Source organism: Cervus elaphus, chromosome 3 (genome assembly GCF_910594005.1).
Source record: "Cervus elaphus chromosome 3, mCerEla1.1, whole genome shotgun sequence".
NCBI classification, from domain to species: Eukaryota; Metazoa; Chordata; class Mammalia; order Artiodactyla; family Cervidae; genus Cervus; species Cervus elaphus.
The window spans coordinates 28,367,331-28,383,056 of record NC_057817.1 but is presented as its reverse complement, the minus strand read 5'-3'; the positions used below and the strand labels follow the sequence as shown (position 1 = coordinate 28,383,056).

Here is a 15,726-nt window from a genome sequence, read left to right as displayed (position 1 = left end):
AAGCTGAGTGCCGAAGAATTGATGCTTTTGAACTGTGGTGTTGGAGAAGACTTTTTTTTTTCCCATTTATTTTTATTAGTTGGAGGCTAATTACTTTACAATATTGTAGTGGTTTTTGTCATACATTGACATGAATCAGCCACGGATTTACATGTATTCCCCATCCCGATCCCCCCTCCCACCTCCCTCTCTACCCGATCCCTCTGGGTCTTCCCAGTGCACCAGGCCTGAGCACTTGTCTCATGCATCCAATCTGGGCTGGCGATCTGTTTCACCCTAGATAATATACATGTTTCGATGCTATTCTCTCGAAACATCCCACCCTCGCCTTCTCCCACAGAGTCGAAATGGAGAAGACTCTTGAGACTGCAAGGAGATCCAACCAGTCCATCCTAAAACAGATAAGTTCTGGTTGTTCATTGGAAGGACTGATGCTGAAGCTGAAAGTCCAATACTTTGGCCACCTCATGCGAAGAGTTGACTTGTTGGAAAAGACCCTAATGCTGGGAAGGATTGGGGCAGGAGGAGAAGGGGATGACAGAGGATAAGATGGCTGGATGGCATCACCGACTCGATGGGCATGAGTTTGAGTAAACTCCAGGAATTTGTGATGGACAGGGAGGCCTGGCGTGCTGCGATTCATGGGGTTGCAAAGATTCGGACACGACTGAGCAACTGAACTGAACTGAACTGAAGTGATTCTGATAAAAGTGGTTTGGGATTTCACAGGGATAAAAATTGCTCAGAACCCCAAAAGAAGAGAAGCTGTCCCAGGATTTACTAGGCTCCCCAGCTACAGTGGAGTTAGGCCTTGGCATTATTATGCAGAGCAGTGTTATTGCCTCTCCTACAAAGGCTTGCCAGCAATAAGAAAAGAGGATCCATTTCTGAGTCATATATCTTGTAATCTTTGTTCCCTTAGTTACACAAAGACCAGCCAAAGCTTTTAAAAGGTTGCTTCAGGGCCTGACTGGATTCTTCCACAAACCTCCACCCTCCCTCTTTGGGCTGGGAAATAGGTTTTTGTTTTCTGTTAATAGAAGTGAAGAGTCCAACACTGAGAAGGTGTTCAATAAAGGTACTTTAAAAAGCTCTAATCAGGGACTTCCCTGGTGGCACAGAGGATAAGAATCCACCTGAAGGTGCACGGGAAACTGGTACGATCTCTGGTCCAGGAAGATTCCACGTGTCTTGGAGCAGCTAAGCCTTTGCACCACAACTACTGAGCTCGCATTCTAGAGCCCATGTGCTGCAACTGCTGAAGCCTGCATGCCTGGAGGCTGTGCTTCACAAGAGAAGCTTCTGCAATCAGAAACCCACACATCACAAGGAAGAGCAGCACCTGCTTGCTGCAACTAGAGAAAGCCTGAGAAAAAGCAATGAATGAAGTCCCAGCATAGCCCAAAAAAGCTCTTATCAGCCTAATTAACTGGGACTGGGAGAACCTTTGGGGCTTCCCTGGTAGCTCAGTGGTAAAGAACCCACCTGCAGTGCAGGAAACAAAAGAGACTCGGTTCGATCCCTGGATCAGGAAGATCCCCTGGAGGAGGGCAGGGCAACCCACTCCAGTAATCTTGCCTAGACAATCCTGCGGACAGAGGTCCCTGGTGGGCTATAATTCATAGGGTCGCAAAGAGTCAGACACAACTGAAATGACTTAACACACACAGGAGAACCTTCAGGAAGAGGTGTGTCAATCTCTGAATCCTCGGAGGGCAGTTTATCCATCTCCACTGTAGTGCTTACTGAGTTCTATGATTTTCCTCTCAGCATCTCTCTTGCCCAAACACACTAAGAGTTCATGAGCCATCATTCTTGGCTATTCTCTCTTCTTCATCCCAGCAATTTTAAAATTTATTTTTAAAAAACACTTATTGGAAAAAAAAAAAAACACTTATTGGACTTCCCTGGTGGCCCAGGGGTTAAGAATCGGCTTGCCAAAGGAGAGGACATGGGTTCCATTCCTGGTCCAGGAAGATTCCACGTGCTTTAAGGCAGCTGAGCCCCTGCACCACAACTGCTGAGCCCACACTCCAGAGCCTATGTGACTCAACAAGAGAAGACACCACAACGAGAAGACTAAGCACAACTAGAGAGTAGCTCTACTCTCTGCAGCAAGACGAAGCCCACAGACAGCAAAGAAGACCCAGTGCAGCCAAAAATAGTTTTAAAAAATATTTGTTTGGCAGTGTTGAGTCTTAGCTGTGGCTCACAGGACCTTTCCTTGTGGTGCTCAGGCTTCTCTCTAGTTGTGGTGCTCAGGCTTAGCTGTGCGATGGCATGTGGGATCTTAGATCCCTGACAAGGGATCAAACCCACATCCTCTGCTTTGGAAGGCAGATCCTTAACTACCGGACCATCAAGGAAGTCCTCCCAACATTAACATTCTTTCTTTTTAAACACCTTTATTGGCACTTCCCCTGTGGTCCAGTGGTTAAGACTCTATCTTCCACTACAGGCGCATGGGTTCAATCCCTGGTTGGGGAATTAAGATCCCACAGGCCACGCACTGTGGCCAAAAAAATAAAAAAAGGAGGGGGGAGGGTATCACCAAAAATTTTTTTAAAACACCTTTATTAAGGCATGATTGACATACAATAAGGGCTTCCCAGGTGGCTCAGCGATTAAAAAAAAATCTGCCTGTCAATGCAGGAGACTTGGGTTCAATCCCTGGGTTGGGAAGATCCCCTGGAATAGGAAATGGCAACCCACTCCAGTATTCTTACCTGGAGAATCCCATGAGCAGAGGAGCCTGGCGGGCTGCAGTCCATGGGATCACAAAGAGTCGGACAGGTGAGTGACTAAGCATGCACACACAACATACAATAACCTGCATATGCTTAAAATGTACAAGCTGATAAATTCTGACATACCCAAGAAGACTATCACCACAATCAAAATAGTGAACATATCCATCACCCCTCAAAGCTTCCCAAAGTCCACCTCTTCTCTCCTGTCCCTCCCTTTCCCTTTATATTGGCAATCATTGATCTGTTTTTTATCACTATGGTTTGTATTCTCCAACATTTTATATAAATGGCATCCTTTAGTGTCCACTCTTATCTGGTTTCTTTCCTTCAACATAATTGAGGTTATCCACGTTGCATGGATACACAGTTCATTCCTTAATACCACAATGTATTTATCCATTGACCTGTTGATGGATATTTGTGTTGTTTCCAGTTTTTGGCTGTTACAAATTAAGCTGTAATAGTCATGGGCAAGCCTTTGTGTGCCCATATTCTTTTGTTTCTCTTGGGTTAATAGGAGTGAAAGGACTGATCACCCAATATAACTTTTAAAATCCTGCCATACTGTTTTCAAAGTGGTTGTACCGTTTTACACTCTGATCAGCAGTGTATGAGAATTCTAGTAACAATAGCTCCACATACTCTCCAAGGCTTGAAATAGTCAGTCTTTTATGATTATTATTAAATTATTTTATTTTTGGTTATGATGGATCTTCATTGCTGCGCAAGGGCTTTCTCTAGTTATGGACAGTGGAGGCTGCTTTTTATTTGCGGTGCCTGGGCTTCTCATTGCAGTGGCTTCTCTTGCTGTGGAGCACAGGCTGTAGGGGCACGGGTGTCAGTGGTTGCAGCACCAGAGCTCAGCAGTTGTGGCTCCAGGACCCTAAAGCATGCAGGCTTCAGTATTTGTGGCACACGGGCTTAGCTGCTCTGTGGCATGGGGAGACCAGGGATTGAACCTGTGTCCCCTGCATTGGCAGGCAGCTTCTGATCCACTGTACCATCAGGGAAGACCAGTTAGTCTTTTTAATGTTAACCATTTAAATAGGTGTGCCAACATTGTTTTAAGTTTTTTAATTGGTAAGCATTCACGTTTCAAATTTTTTTTAAATGTTTTTTAAGGTATACAGTGAAAAGTCACTCCCGTCTCTGTCCCCAACCTGACTCAGTAACCACTTTTATAGGTATCATGTGTAATCTTCCAGAATTTCTTTACTCAAATACTAATGAATATTGTTTTCCTGCTCTTTTACACAGAAGACTCCATGCTAAGCATATGATTCTGAACCTAGCCTTGTTTTCATTTAAAAAATATTTTGGAAAAAAAAAATATATTTTGGAGAGCTTTCTCATTCTCATGGCTCTCTTAAACACAGCCATGCAGTGTTTAATTATATGGATGTACTAAGATTTAATTTACCATTTCCCTACTGATGGACATATATAGGTTATTTCTAATTTTTTGCTTTACAAATAATGCTGCAGTAAACAGTCTTATATACACAGTGCTTCTCATGAATGCAAATGTATCTGTAGGAACCATGCTTAGAAGTGGGGATCATAAAATTTGACATTTGTCAAATTAACCCTATAGGAATTGTACTCCCACCATCAATAAATTAAAGAGTGTCTGCCTATCCACAGCCTCACAATTAAAGTTTGTAAATGTTTGGATTTTTGCCGATCTGATGGTAGTATCTGTGTGGTTTTAATCTGCCTTCTTAAGAATGAGGCTGAACTTCTTTTCATATATTTAGAAGCCATTCATCGAAAAAGCAAGAGATTCCAAAAAAACATCTATTTCTGCTTTATTGACTACACCAAAGCCTAAACCGTGTGGATCACAATAAACTGTGGAAAATTCTGAAACAGATGGGAATACCAGACCACCTGACCTGCCTCTTGAGAAATCTTTATGCAGGTCAGGAAGCAACAGTTAGAACTGGACATAGAACAACAGACTGGTTTCAAATAGGAAAAGGAGTACGTCAAGGCTGTATATTGTCACCCTGCTTATTTAACTTATATGCAGAGTACATCATGAGAAACGCTGGACTGGAGGAAGCACAAGCTAGAATCAAGATTGCCGGGAGAAATATCAATAACCTCAGATATGCAGATGACACCACCCTTATGGCAAAAAGTGAAGAAGAACTAAGAACCTCTTGATGAAAGTGAAAGAGGAGAATGAAAAAGTTGGCTTAAAGCTCAACATTCAGAAAACTAAGATCATGGCATCTGGTCCCATCACTTCATGGCAAATAGATGGGGAAACAGTGGCTGACTTTATTTTTTTGGGCTCCAAAATCACAGCAGATGGTGACTGCAGCCATGAAATTAAAAGCTTACTCCTTAGAAGGAAAGTTATGACCAACCTACACAGCATATTAAAAAGCAGAGACATTACTTTGCCAACGAAGATCGGTCTAGTCAAGGCTATGGTTTTTCCTGTAGTCATGTATGGATGTGAGAGTTGGACTATAAAGAAAGCTGAGAATTGATGCTTTTGAACTGTGGTGTTGGAGAAGACTCTTGAGAGTCTCTTGGACTTCGAGGGGATCCAACCAGTCCAACCTAAAGGAAATCAGTCCTGGGTGTTCATTGGAAGGACTGATGCTGAAGCTGAAACTCCCATACTTTGGCCACCTGATTTGAAGAGCTGACTCATTTGAAAAGACCCTGATGCTGGGAAAGGTTGAAGGTGGGAGGAGAAACGGACGACAGAGGATGAGATGGTTGAATGGCATCACCAACTCAATGGACATGAGCTTCAGTAAACTCCAGGAGTTGGTGATGGAGAGGGAGGCTTGGCATGCTGCAGTCTATGGGGTCACAAAGAGTTGGACATGACTGAGCGACTGAACTGAGCTGAACTGAGAAGCCATTCATATTTCCTTTTTCGTGGACTGTCTGTAAATATCACTTGCTATCTAAGAAATTTTTTAATTTGTTTTTAAAATTTTTTCCAGTTTTATGGAGACATAACTGACATACAGCACTATGTAAGTTTGGGCTTTTCTGGTGGCTCAGTGGTAAAGAATCTGCCTGCCAATGAAGGAGATTTGAGTTCGATCTCTGGGCTGGGAAGATCTTCTGGAGAAGGAAATGGCAACCCACTTCAGTATTCTTGCCTGGGAAATCCCATGGACAGAGGAACCTGGTGGGCTACATCCATAGGGTCACAATGAGTCAGACATGACTTAGTGACTAAACAACTATGTAAATTTAAGGTATACAACAAAATAATTCAACTTACAAACACCATGAAATGACCACCACAATAGGTTTAGTTAGTGAAATCCATCTCATGTAGATATTAAGGAAATAGAAAAAAAATTTTTTAATTGTGATGAGAACTCAGGAGTTACTATCTTATGAACTTTCCTTTACAATTACAGCAGTGTTAATTATCTGTATCGTGTTGTATGTTACATCCTTGTACATTTTGACTACCTTCATCTAACTCCTCCTGCTCCTAGGTACTTTTTCAAATCATTGGTCATATACTTATTGATCTCTAGGAGTTATTAATAATTAGGGGGATTAGCCTTTTGTGATGCAAATTGCAATTTCCCCCCCTAATTTCTCATTTTTCTTTTGACTTTATGGAGTTTTTATCCCTGACATTAATCCTGTTAATTAATCCAGGACATTACCCTCAGTATTAGTCCAGTTGGTTTTTTATTATATAATTTTACTTATTTATTTATGGCTGTGCTGGGTCTTTGTTGCTGTGTGGGCTTTCTCTTGTTGCTGCGAGCGAGGGCTACTCTCTAGTTGGAGCGCTCAGTGCAGTGGCTCTCCTGTTGCTGAGCACGGGCTCTAGGGCACAAGGGCTCTAGAGCACAGGCTCAACAGTTGTGACACATGGGCTTAGTTGCTCCGCAGCACATGTGATCTTCCTGGATCACAGACTGAACCTGTGTCTCCTGTGTTGCAGGCAGAGCCACCAGGGGAGGCCCCATACCGTCCTTATGACAGCACTAATCACACTCTACTTTGACTTTCTGTTTACTTTTCTCTCTCTCTCATTAGGTAGACTAAGTTCCATGAGGACAGGGACCAAGTCTGCTTCTTCATTACTGTTTCCCTGGAGTCTATTACAGGGCCTGGCACATAACAGGTGCTTGATAAATAGGCTTTTTTAAAGTTATTCTTTTTTAAATTTTTAACATTTATTTATTTTTGGCTGGGCTGGGTCTTTGTTGCTGCTCACACCCTCCTCCAGCTGCAGTGGGTGCGAGCCACTCTCCTGCCTATATGCGCGGGCCCTCGCTGTGGTGGCCTCTCCTGTTGCAGAGCATAGGTTCTAGGCACATGGGCTTCAGTAGCTGTGGTGCATGGGCCCCACTGTCCCACAGCATGTGGAATCCTCCCAGACCAGTGATCGAACCTGTGTCCCCTACATTGGCAGGCAGACTCCCAACCACTGAACCATTAGGGAAGTCCGTCAATAAACAGTTATTATATTAATTTGGAAAAGGATGTTTGATGACTGAGTGGTATCTTTGTCTCACTGGGGGACCCAGGAGAATGAAGAAAATAGAAAAGCTTTTGATGCCTGTCCAAGAAAGTAGCCATATGCTCCTTAATCCCACCTACCAGAGAAAACAAGGGTTTGCAGCTCCTTCTTTTCGGTGGTAATCTCATTTGGCTCTGCCCTGGTTTTCAGGAGACCCAGGTCCCTGAAAGCATTAAGCAAAATACCTAACATCCTGTAGAGGAGGATGAAGACTGATCAGTCTGAAGGCAGTTAGCCTTAGCTGGAGCTAGGTCCTACAGGCTTCCTGGATGTCAAGAGTTAACCCTTTAGTCACTAGACTATGGGAAGGTCTGTGAAGGAGGGGTTTCAGTGAAGGGCTGGAGTAGAGGAGGGTATTTGGGGAGAAGGCTTGGGGCAGTGGCTGATTATCATCCAGTAGAAGTACTTGTATTTATCCTTGTAACACCTGATACGGCCTGACTGGGCTTCCCTGGTGGCTCAGATGGTAAAGAATCTGCCTGCACTGAAGGAGACCTGGGTTCGATCCCTGGGTTGCGAAGATCTCCTGGAGAAGGGAATGGCTACCCTCCCCAGTATTCTTGCTTAGAGAATTCCATGGACAGAAGAGCCTGCCGGGCTACAATACACAGAGTCCATAGTGCTCCATAGAGCAAAGCATTGGACACAACTGAGCGATTAACACACACAGGGCCTGACCAGAATTTATAATCTGATAATCAGCTTGGCCCACTTCCCCTCTGCCTTCTCAGGCTCCTCTTTGCTTTTTTCCTTCCCCAAAACAAAGTTTAGATTTAGAGCAGGAGGTGACACAAGAATCATGTGAATTTTTTGGCAGAGGATGAAACTGAGACCCTTGGGAGGCAACAGATTAAAAACAAGGTAAACAGATTAAACAATGTATTAATAAACATTAGAAACAAGGCTTGTACATCAAGCAAAGCTGAGACTGAACACTGGCTCTGTAGCAGTGTAACTTAGTTCAGCTATTTAACCTCTCTGAAATACAGTCCCCTTGCCTGAATGTTTTCTGTCTGTTATGGACATAGTGCATAGCATCTTTATGTCCTAGCATCTGCAAGGACCCTGGCGTAGATTCTGACTCCTATATGACAAGGAACAAGGAGAAGCAGAGAAGATGAGGACCAAAGTCAGTTAGCTGGTGACACAGTGATGACCAGAACTAGCATCCCTCTCCTACACTCTCATTGGCATGGGTTGCTATAGTCAACACAATTTCAGGGTTCCTAACTGAGGGTCCACAAAGAGAAATAAGGGCAGTTCCTTTCTTAGGTTCATTCCTGTATTGTCTGAGGCGCTGGGCACAGGGTAGGATGGGTATAGATTAGTGACCTCTCCAGCTTCAGGCTTTCGGGTGGTTTAGGATCTAACTTGTAAAAGTTAGGTTACAAGGAAGAAGATTGACTGGTCTGACCTCCAAGGACTTATTCTTTCAAATTTACCAGTTACTGACTGAAAATTTCATGCTAAGAAAAATGCAAAACCCTGAAAGTAAAAGTCCACTTAAACAAACAAACCCCAAAACAGTGTTTTTCAAAGTGTGAGTCCTGACTTGTTAGTAGGATGTAAAATCACAACCAGAATTGAAAAAAGGAAATAAGAGAGATTAGAAAATATGACAGTGCATTGTACACAGAAGGATAGGTATCAGGTCATAAAATTTCCAGTTACATATAGCTACACATATATATGTGTACTGGGTCATGATTTAAAGTATATTACTTTAAATTACTGTGAATTTTGGTCAAAACTTTGCAAGCCCCTTTACCAGAAGGTGAATTCAGGAGAGCAAGAGCTTTGTTTTGTTTTAGAACAGTGCTTGGCATTTTTAAGTGTTCTCCAAAGAACTGTTGAATGAGTGAATATCTAACACTGTGCCTGCTTTCAAGAAGATTAGAGTCAGAAACACAGGAAAAGGTAAACATCAGAGGCTTTATCATACTAATACCAGCCTGAACCAAATAAATAATATGAATTTAATGAAAGGGAAAAAACCTAAAAGAACTCCAAATACAGTCTTGGATATTGCGCTTTTAGGGAATTTTAGCAAAGATAGGCAGAGTGAAGGGATAAGAACAAAACAAAACAAAAACACTGATTTGGGAACCAAAGATAACACACCTGACTTTGTAACCTGCTCACTGAGTGACTTAGGGCAAATCTCTTTAATCAATTCTCTCATTTGAAAAACAGTAATGCTTAAACAAGCCCTGCCTGCCACACAGGGCTGTTGTGAAGATCTGTGATGACTCCATAAAATCATGCATATTAACGGTGTTCTGCAAAATGTAATATGAAACTGAAGAGAAAAACAACGGATTGCTGATGAAGTGAGTACTGGCCTTTTCAGTGGTTTAAGTCATTCAACAGCAAATATTTACCAGGTTTCTAATGTTTACCGAGGGTTTTTCTTTTCAAAGCTTTCTTTTCAGATGCTTTTCTAATGTTCTTCCTCCACTACAGAATGTAAACCATGAGAAAATAGCCTTGGGCTGTCTTGTTCAGCTCCATCTCTGTACCTGAACACAGCAAGCGTTCAGCAGATATCTTAAAGAATGGAAGCAATTGTTGCCTTAAAGGGTGGCATCTTTGCTTTTAAGAACGATTAAGTTAGAACTGATACACAGAGAAAATACACATCAGGTACCATACAAGTGTCTGTGAAAAAAGAAAAAAAGTGTCTGTGACAGGTATCAAAGTAAGGGCCAGGGCATGGGTACTCCTTGGGTACCAAAAACATGCGTTTTAGTGTTAGCTGTTGCGGGGGTGGGTAGGGGTGGGGGCGGGGCAGAGCACAGCATACCCTTTCCAGTCGGTGAGAAAGCTACACAAAAATAAAATACCAACAGTCAATTCAGTAGAATAGAAAGGCAGCGAAGACTTGAGTGACGGGAGCGAGTGATAGACCTAGGGTTGCGGAGCATCTCAGGCAGTTAGATAAGATTGTAGGAACCTATGCCCCTTGTGTGTGTGTTAGTTGCCGGTTCGATCCATGGGAAATGGCAACCCATTCCAGTATTCTTGCCTGGAGAATCTCATGGACAGAGGAAGCCTGGCGGGCTACAGTCCACAGAGTCGCAGAATCAGACTCAACCGAAGCGACTTAGCAAGCACGCATGCCCCTTGTAGAAAGGCTGTCAAGGTGAGGTGACCTTGAGGTGCCGAACGTAGGTGGAAAAAGGCTCCAGAAAATAGTTTAATGTTACTGCCTCCGAGCGTCCAAGAGAGAAAAGACCCCGTTTTGAGACAATACCTGTATTTGGTTTTCCTTCAGCCGAGGGACAAGGGTAGGGGTTGGAGGACAAGACCCGGTGGGCGGGGCCTACGGGAGAGGACGGGATCACGCGGGCCCTCCCTCCAGCGACCGGAGGCCGAGCGAAGGGGCGGGGTTTCCGGTGGCAGCGGCACTCGGGCGTCGGGTGACGCTAGGCGGACAGATCGTCACGTGACACGGAAGTGACTACGAACAGGAAGAGGACGAAAAAAATAACCGTCCGCGACGCCGAGTCGAGCCGGATCCGCAGCCACCATGAACAGCAAAGGCAAGGACAGGGGGTGGCTGAGGCCGCCGAGGGGAGTTGTGCTGGCCCGGAACGAGCGGGCCCGGAGCCCAGGGTCACCGAACGCCAGGCCTGGGGCGAGGTGCGCCGCGCTCCTTAGCCAGCTTCAGTGGCCGGGGCTGCGCCAGACACCTTCGTCATCCCCGAACTACGGCCGTTCGCTCCCTCACGGCCCTTTCTCCCTTAATCTCTGTGGCGCAGTTTGGAGCTGTGGGCTCGGGTTGGGGGGCGGGGGGGCTGTTGGGTGGGTGGGTGATGGTGGGGGGGGGAGAAGGTTTGTCGTGATGGGCATATGTAGGAGCAAATGGGGAGCTGGAGGCGAGATTTGGGTAGGCCAATGGAGAACTGGCAGAGGCGGGGCGCCGCGCTCCGGAACCACAGGCAGGCCTCCGGGCTTAACTAGTGAAGTGCCGCGATGGTGGGCGGGCCAGTCGGGCCCGAAGGGGGTCTCTTTCCCCTTACCCTCGCTGGCGGCCAGCAAGTCTCCCGGTTTCTGTATCAGAACATTCCCCTCAGCCACCTCCCCGATCTCAGTGTTCACTTCCATCACTCACTCTCTTCATTTGGAAGTCGACCTTGAGTAGGAACCTGTGAGGTCGATGACCACAACCACCGTTACTCACGAGGTCTTGGTCAGTTACAACCAGACCTTTGGAGACTACGCAGGGAAGGAAAACAGGACACACCGCTGAAATACCGGTTAGAGGGGGTGCCCAGAACTGCCCTGCGTTTTGAAAGCATCTTGGGCCCAGCTCACCTTTCCCCTGACAGCAGTCTGCTACTGGATGTCCAGTTGGAATCCAGCTTCTTCAGCTTTAAGGATGCAAAGAGAATGCTTATTTTCTTGACTCCAGGAATCAGGCCCTCTAGGGCAGTCTGTTTGGAAATCTCTTTGCTTATCCTGGCTAGGTTAGCTACCCAGTATGTCCTGCTTTGTTTTGGTGACTCTGTATGGTAGACAACATGGTTTTTTTGCCCCCTTGTCTTCCAGGTCAATATCCAACGCAGCCAACTTACCCCGTGCAGCCTCCTGGGAACCCTGTGTACCCTCAGACCTTGCATCTTCCTCAGGCTCCACCTTATACTGATGCTCCACCTGCCTACTCAGAGGTGCTTCCAGTTAACTAGACTTAAATAATGGAATACTCTTGGATCATGTTTTCAGTCCGTGGCCAAATCTGGCTCCACACATTTATTTACTTTCCATAAACAGGAGAGAGTGCTCACATGAATCATCTTAAAACGTGACATAGTTTAGCCATTTCTGTTGAGTTTGAGAAGGCATTATCTGATTGTTTTATGTTGTTTGGCACCGGCTGAAGTTAAGAAGATGAGTTTGCATTCCCTGAGCCTAACATTAGCTATAGCAGGAAGTGATCCAGGAGAATATTGAGTGGCAGTGGAAAGGCAACTTGTGTAACTCAAAGAGTGTAATCTGTACAAGGAGAATTAAGACTTGACTCATTAAAATGAGATCTGAAATAGGAATGTCATAAAGTAACTTGTTGCCTTCTCTTCTGCCTCTTCTAGCTGTATCGTCCGAGCTTTGTGCACCCAGGGGCTGCCACCGTCCCCACCATGTCAGCTGCATTTCCTGGCGCCTCACTGTATCTTCCCATGGCCCAGTCTGTGGCTGTTGGGCCTTTAGGTTCCACAATCCCCATGGCTTATTATCCAGTTGGTCCCATCTATCCACCTGGTTCAACAGTGCTGGTGGAAGGAGGGTATGATGCAGGGGCCAGATTTGGAGCTGGCGCTACTGCTGGAAACATTCCTGTGAGTATGACTTGGTCACAAAAAACCTCAACCCTTGTGTATTTTAACTTCCTGAAATGACTGGTCATCCTTTCATCATCCCTGGGTAATAGTTGCTGGTATCGGTGTAATCACTGACGTCCAGTCGTCAGGCAGAAAGCACTGAAGGGAGAGGGGAATGGTGGTATCGGTGTAATCACTGACGTCCAGTCGTCAGGCAGAAAGCACTCGAGGGGGCAGGAGAACCGTGGCCAGTCAGTAACATCTGGCATACTCACTGATGTCAGAATTTATCAGGTTCCTTTGTTCTCCTGTCTTAAGAGTCCTGCCTGCTGCTTTTCCAGTTCACTTTGATACTAGTCTAATAACACTCCTCATTCATTCCATAAGCATTTATTTAACATGTGCCATCAGCATGGCAACAGAATGCATAATCCCTATTAAATTGCATTTAGAGAGATACTAGGGATTTTAGCTATGTCTCTTGATTAGTTCCCCTATGTATGGGAATTAGAGCCCAAATGGTCCTTGCTAGGATCATCTACTCAATAACCATAGGCTAGGGATGAAGTGAAAATGCTGTCATCAGGTAGAGCCTTCAGATTATCCAGGGCTATTTGAAAACTGTCAGACCCTGTGATATAGATCCCTGGACCTGGTACCCCCTCCGTGTTTTGGGATGTGAATAGGAGTGATTTTCTACACTGAAAATGCCTACGAGTCTGGACTTCCCACACTCAGAAGGTATCCATAGTCTTTATTTTGGCCCAGAACCCTTTAAATGAGTGGGTTTCCTGTTTATATGTTTGGGCTCACAAAGAATGTAGACCTGCTGGACTCAGATTGGTGGCCCAGATAGCTCAGTGTGGTTAGCACACTGCCATCTTCCTGATTGGTCCTCTGTTACCTTTGTCCACTTCCTCCCACAGCTGCCCTCTGCCCACTCAGCCTTGTCTTTTCCTTTCAGCCTCCTCCCCCTGGATGCCCTCCCAATGCTGCTCAGCTGGCAGTCATGCAGGGAGCCAACGTCCTCGTAACTCAGCGGAAGGGAAACTTCTTCATGGGTGGCTCAGATGGTGGCTACACCATCTGGTGAAGAACCAAGGCCATCTCTATGCCGGGAAAGACATCACATACCTTCAGCACTTCTCACAATGTAACTGCTTTAGTCATATTAACCTGAAGTTGCAGTTTAGACACATGTTGTTGGGGTGTCTTTCTGGTGCCCAAACTTTCAGGCACTTTTCAAACTTAATAAGGAACCATGTAATGGTAGCAGTACCTCTCTAAAGCATTTTGAGGTAGGGGAGGTATCCATTCATAAAATGAATGTGGGTAAAGCAGCCCTAAGGATCTTCCTTTAATTCCTCTGGAGTAATACTGTACCATACTGGTCTTTGCTTTTAGTAATAAAACATCAAATTAGGTTTGGAGGGAACTTTGATCTTCCTAAGAATTAAAGTTGCCAAATTATTCTGATTGGTCTTTAATCTCCTTTAAGTCTTTGATTTATATTACTTGTTATAAACAAACCGCATTAGTTGTCTGCCTTTTCCTTTCCATCCTTGGCCCCTGGTCTTACCCTCAATCCTTGTCTTCCACTCTTTCCCACCAATCTCCATTGAATCAATGGTGCAGGACAGAAAGCCAGTCAGACTAATTTCCTTCTCTCCTTGCACTTTCCCCCACTTGTCATCTTTTAACTAGTCTTTCACAAAGGATCCTCTGAAACCCCCTCTGTGCCCCAAGCACAGGACCCATTTCTTCTGCTTTTGCATCTCCTCAGGCAAAAGCGGAGGGTGCTTTTTGGACCCTCCTCATAGGTTTTCTCTTCAGACATGAACCAAACCCAAATTTGTTTTGGTGCCAGAAAAACTGAACCTTGTTTTAACAAAGGATACCAGTGCAAACTGTACCGTAAACAGCAGTTTGTTTATAAATTTTGAGGGACAAGGAGGAAGATGCATTTAAAAGCCTGATGACTCTGGAGCCAAATTAAGGGGAGTTTGCAGATCAGAAATTGGTTACCATTTCTTGTCAGTGTCTGATGTAGCCACTCATGGCTCCCAAGAATTCCTCAGCTGGGTTAATGGGGTCATGTTGTGAATGCCTCACTACTAAATGACTTGAGTCCAGTGAAATCTCATTAGGGTTAAGAATATTTCAGGGATCCTTAATATTTTGATTTTTGTTTTCTAAAATTGGATTTTATTTTATTTTATCTTATAATTTCAGTTCATCTAAATTTGTGTTCTGTACATGTGATGTTTGACTGTACCATTGACTGTTATGGAAGTTCAGCGTTGTATGTCTCTCTCTACACTGTGGTGCACTTAACTTGTGGATTTTTTATACTAAAAATGTAGAATAAAGACTATTTTGAAGATTTGAATAAAGTGATGAAGTTGCATTACACCTCACTTCAAGGATTCTTTACTCAACTTGTTTTTAGATCTCTTCTGTATATAACATTTTTTATATCCCACCTAGAATTCAGATAAGTGCTGCTATCATTTTTTTTTTCTTTTAATGAAGTCTTTGAAATAAATGCAGGCAATTTGACCATTTTCATGAGTTCCATTCTAGATGTTTAGCTTTTTTTCATTTTATTTCCTAAGTGCTTTCAGGTTCTTAAAAGCCTATTAGGCCAGAAGAATTCAGAACATAAACTTAGAAATAAGGGAACAATTGAGTCTCCTCATTTGGAGGAGTCTCCTCCTGCCCTTAAGTTTGACTTGAGGAAAATGTTTTTTAGTTTGACAACTTGTTAAGTTGTAAGTTGAGGGTAATCTTCGGTTTTTCCAAAATTCTGTTTGGAGAAATGCTGAAAACTGGAATATAAGTTGCTAAGATGAATTTCTCAACTCTTGGGTCTTACCTTGGGTGGACTTGAGCTTGAAAAATGAAGGCAATATAGTTAAGACCTTGAAGGAGATTTAGTTTAATTCCAAAGTAAACAATGCATGGAGAGTTAATGATTTCTACCAAAACACTGTACCTTTTAAATATGCCTCATTTTGAGATGGATGAAGTGAGATCCCAGAAGCCTCTCTGGCTTGATAGAAAGGGCACTGGTGGGAAAAGTCACAGGTTGTTCCTGCTTCCCTCTGTGTGCACACAGAATGGATCAGGGACATCC

At 44.2% G+C, this 15,726-nt stretch overlaps 1 protein-coding gene across 2 annotated transcripts; it reads left to right on the top strand.

Moving 5' to 3' along the window:
- The first annotated feature begins 10,662 nt into the window (after positions 1-10,662).
- Positions 10,663-15,002, top strand: DAZAP2 (DAZ associated protein 2). 2 transcript variants are annotated; one of them, XM_043884178.1, is made up of 4 exons: positions 10,663-10,814; positions 11,824-11,942; positions 12,363-12,531; positions 13,555-15,002. In XM_043884178.1, the coding sequence occupies exons 1-4, from the start codon at positions 10,802-10,804 to the stop codon at positions 13,875-13,877; spliced, it is 624 nt and encodes a 207-aa protein (XP_043740113.1). In that variant the 5' UTR covers positions 10,663-10,801; the 3' UTR covers positions 13,878-15,002. The 2 variants fall into 2 exon arrangements, with proteins under 2 accessions (XP_043740113.1, XP_043740108.1); XM_043884173.1 differs by having other exon boundaries at positions 12,363-12,608.
- The last annotated feature ends 724 nt before the right edge of the window (positions 15,003-15,726 follow it).

What these genes read in the sequence shown, in the direction of transcription:
- DAZAP2 (XM_043884178.1), top strand. An exon ending in CTCCACCTGCCTACTCAGAG is followed by an intron (nt 11,943 to 12,362) that starts GTGCTTCCAGTT and finishes TGCCTCTTCTAG; the next exon opens with CTGTATCGTCCGAGCTTTGT. An exon ending in TGGTCCCATCTATCCACCTG is followed by an intron (nt 12,532 to 13,554) that starts GTTCAACAGTGC and finishes TTTTCCTTTCAG; the next exon opens with CCTCCTCCCCCTGGATGCCC.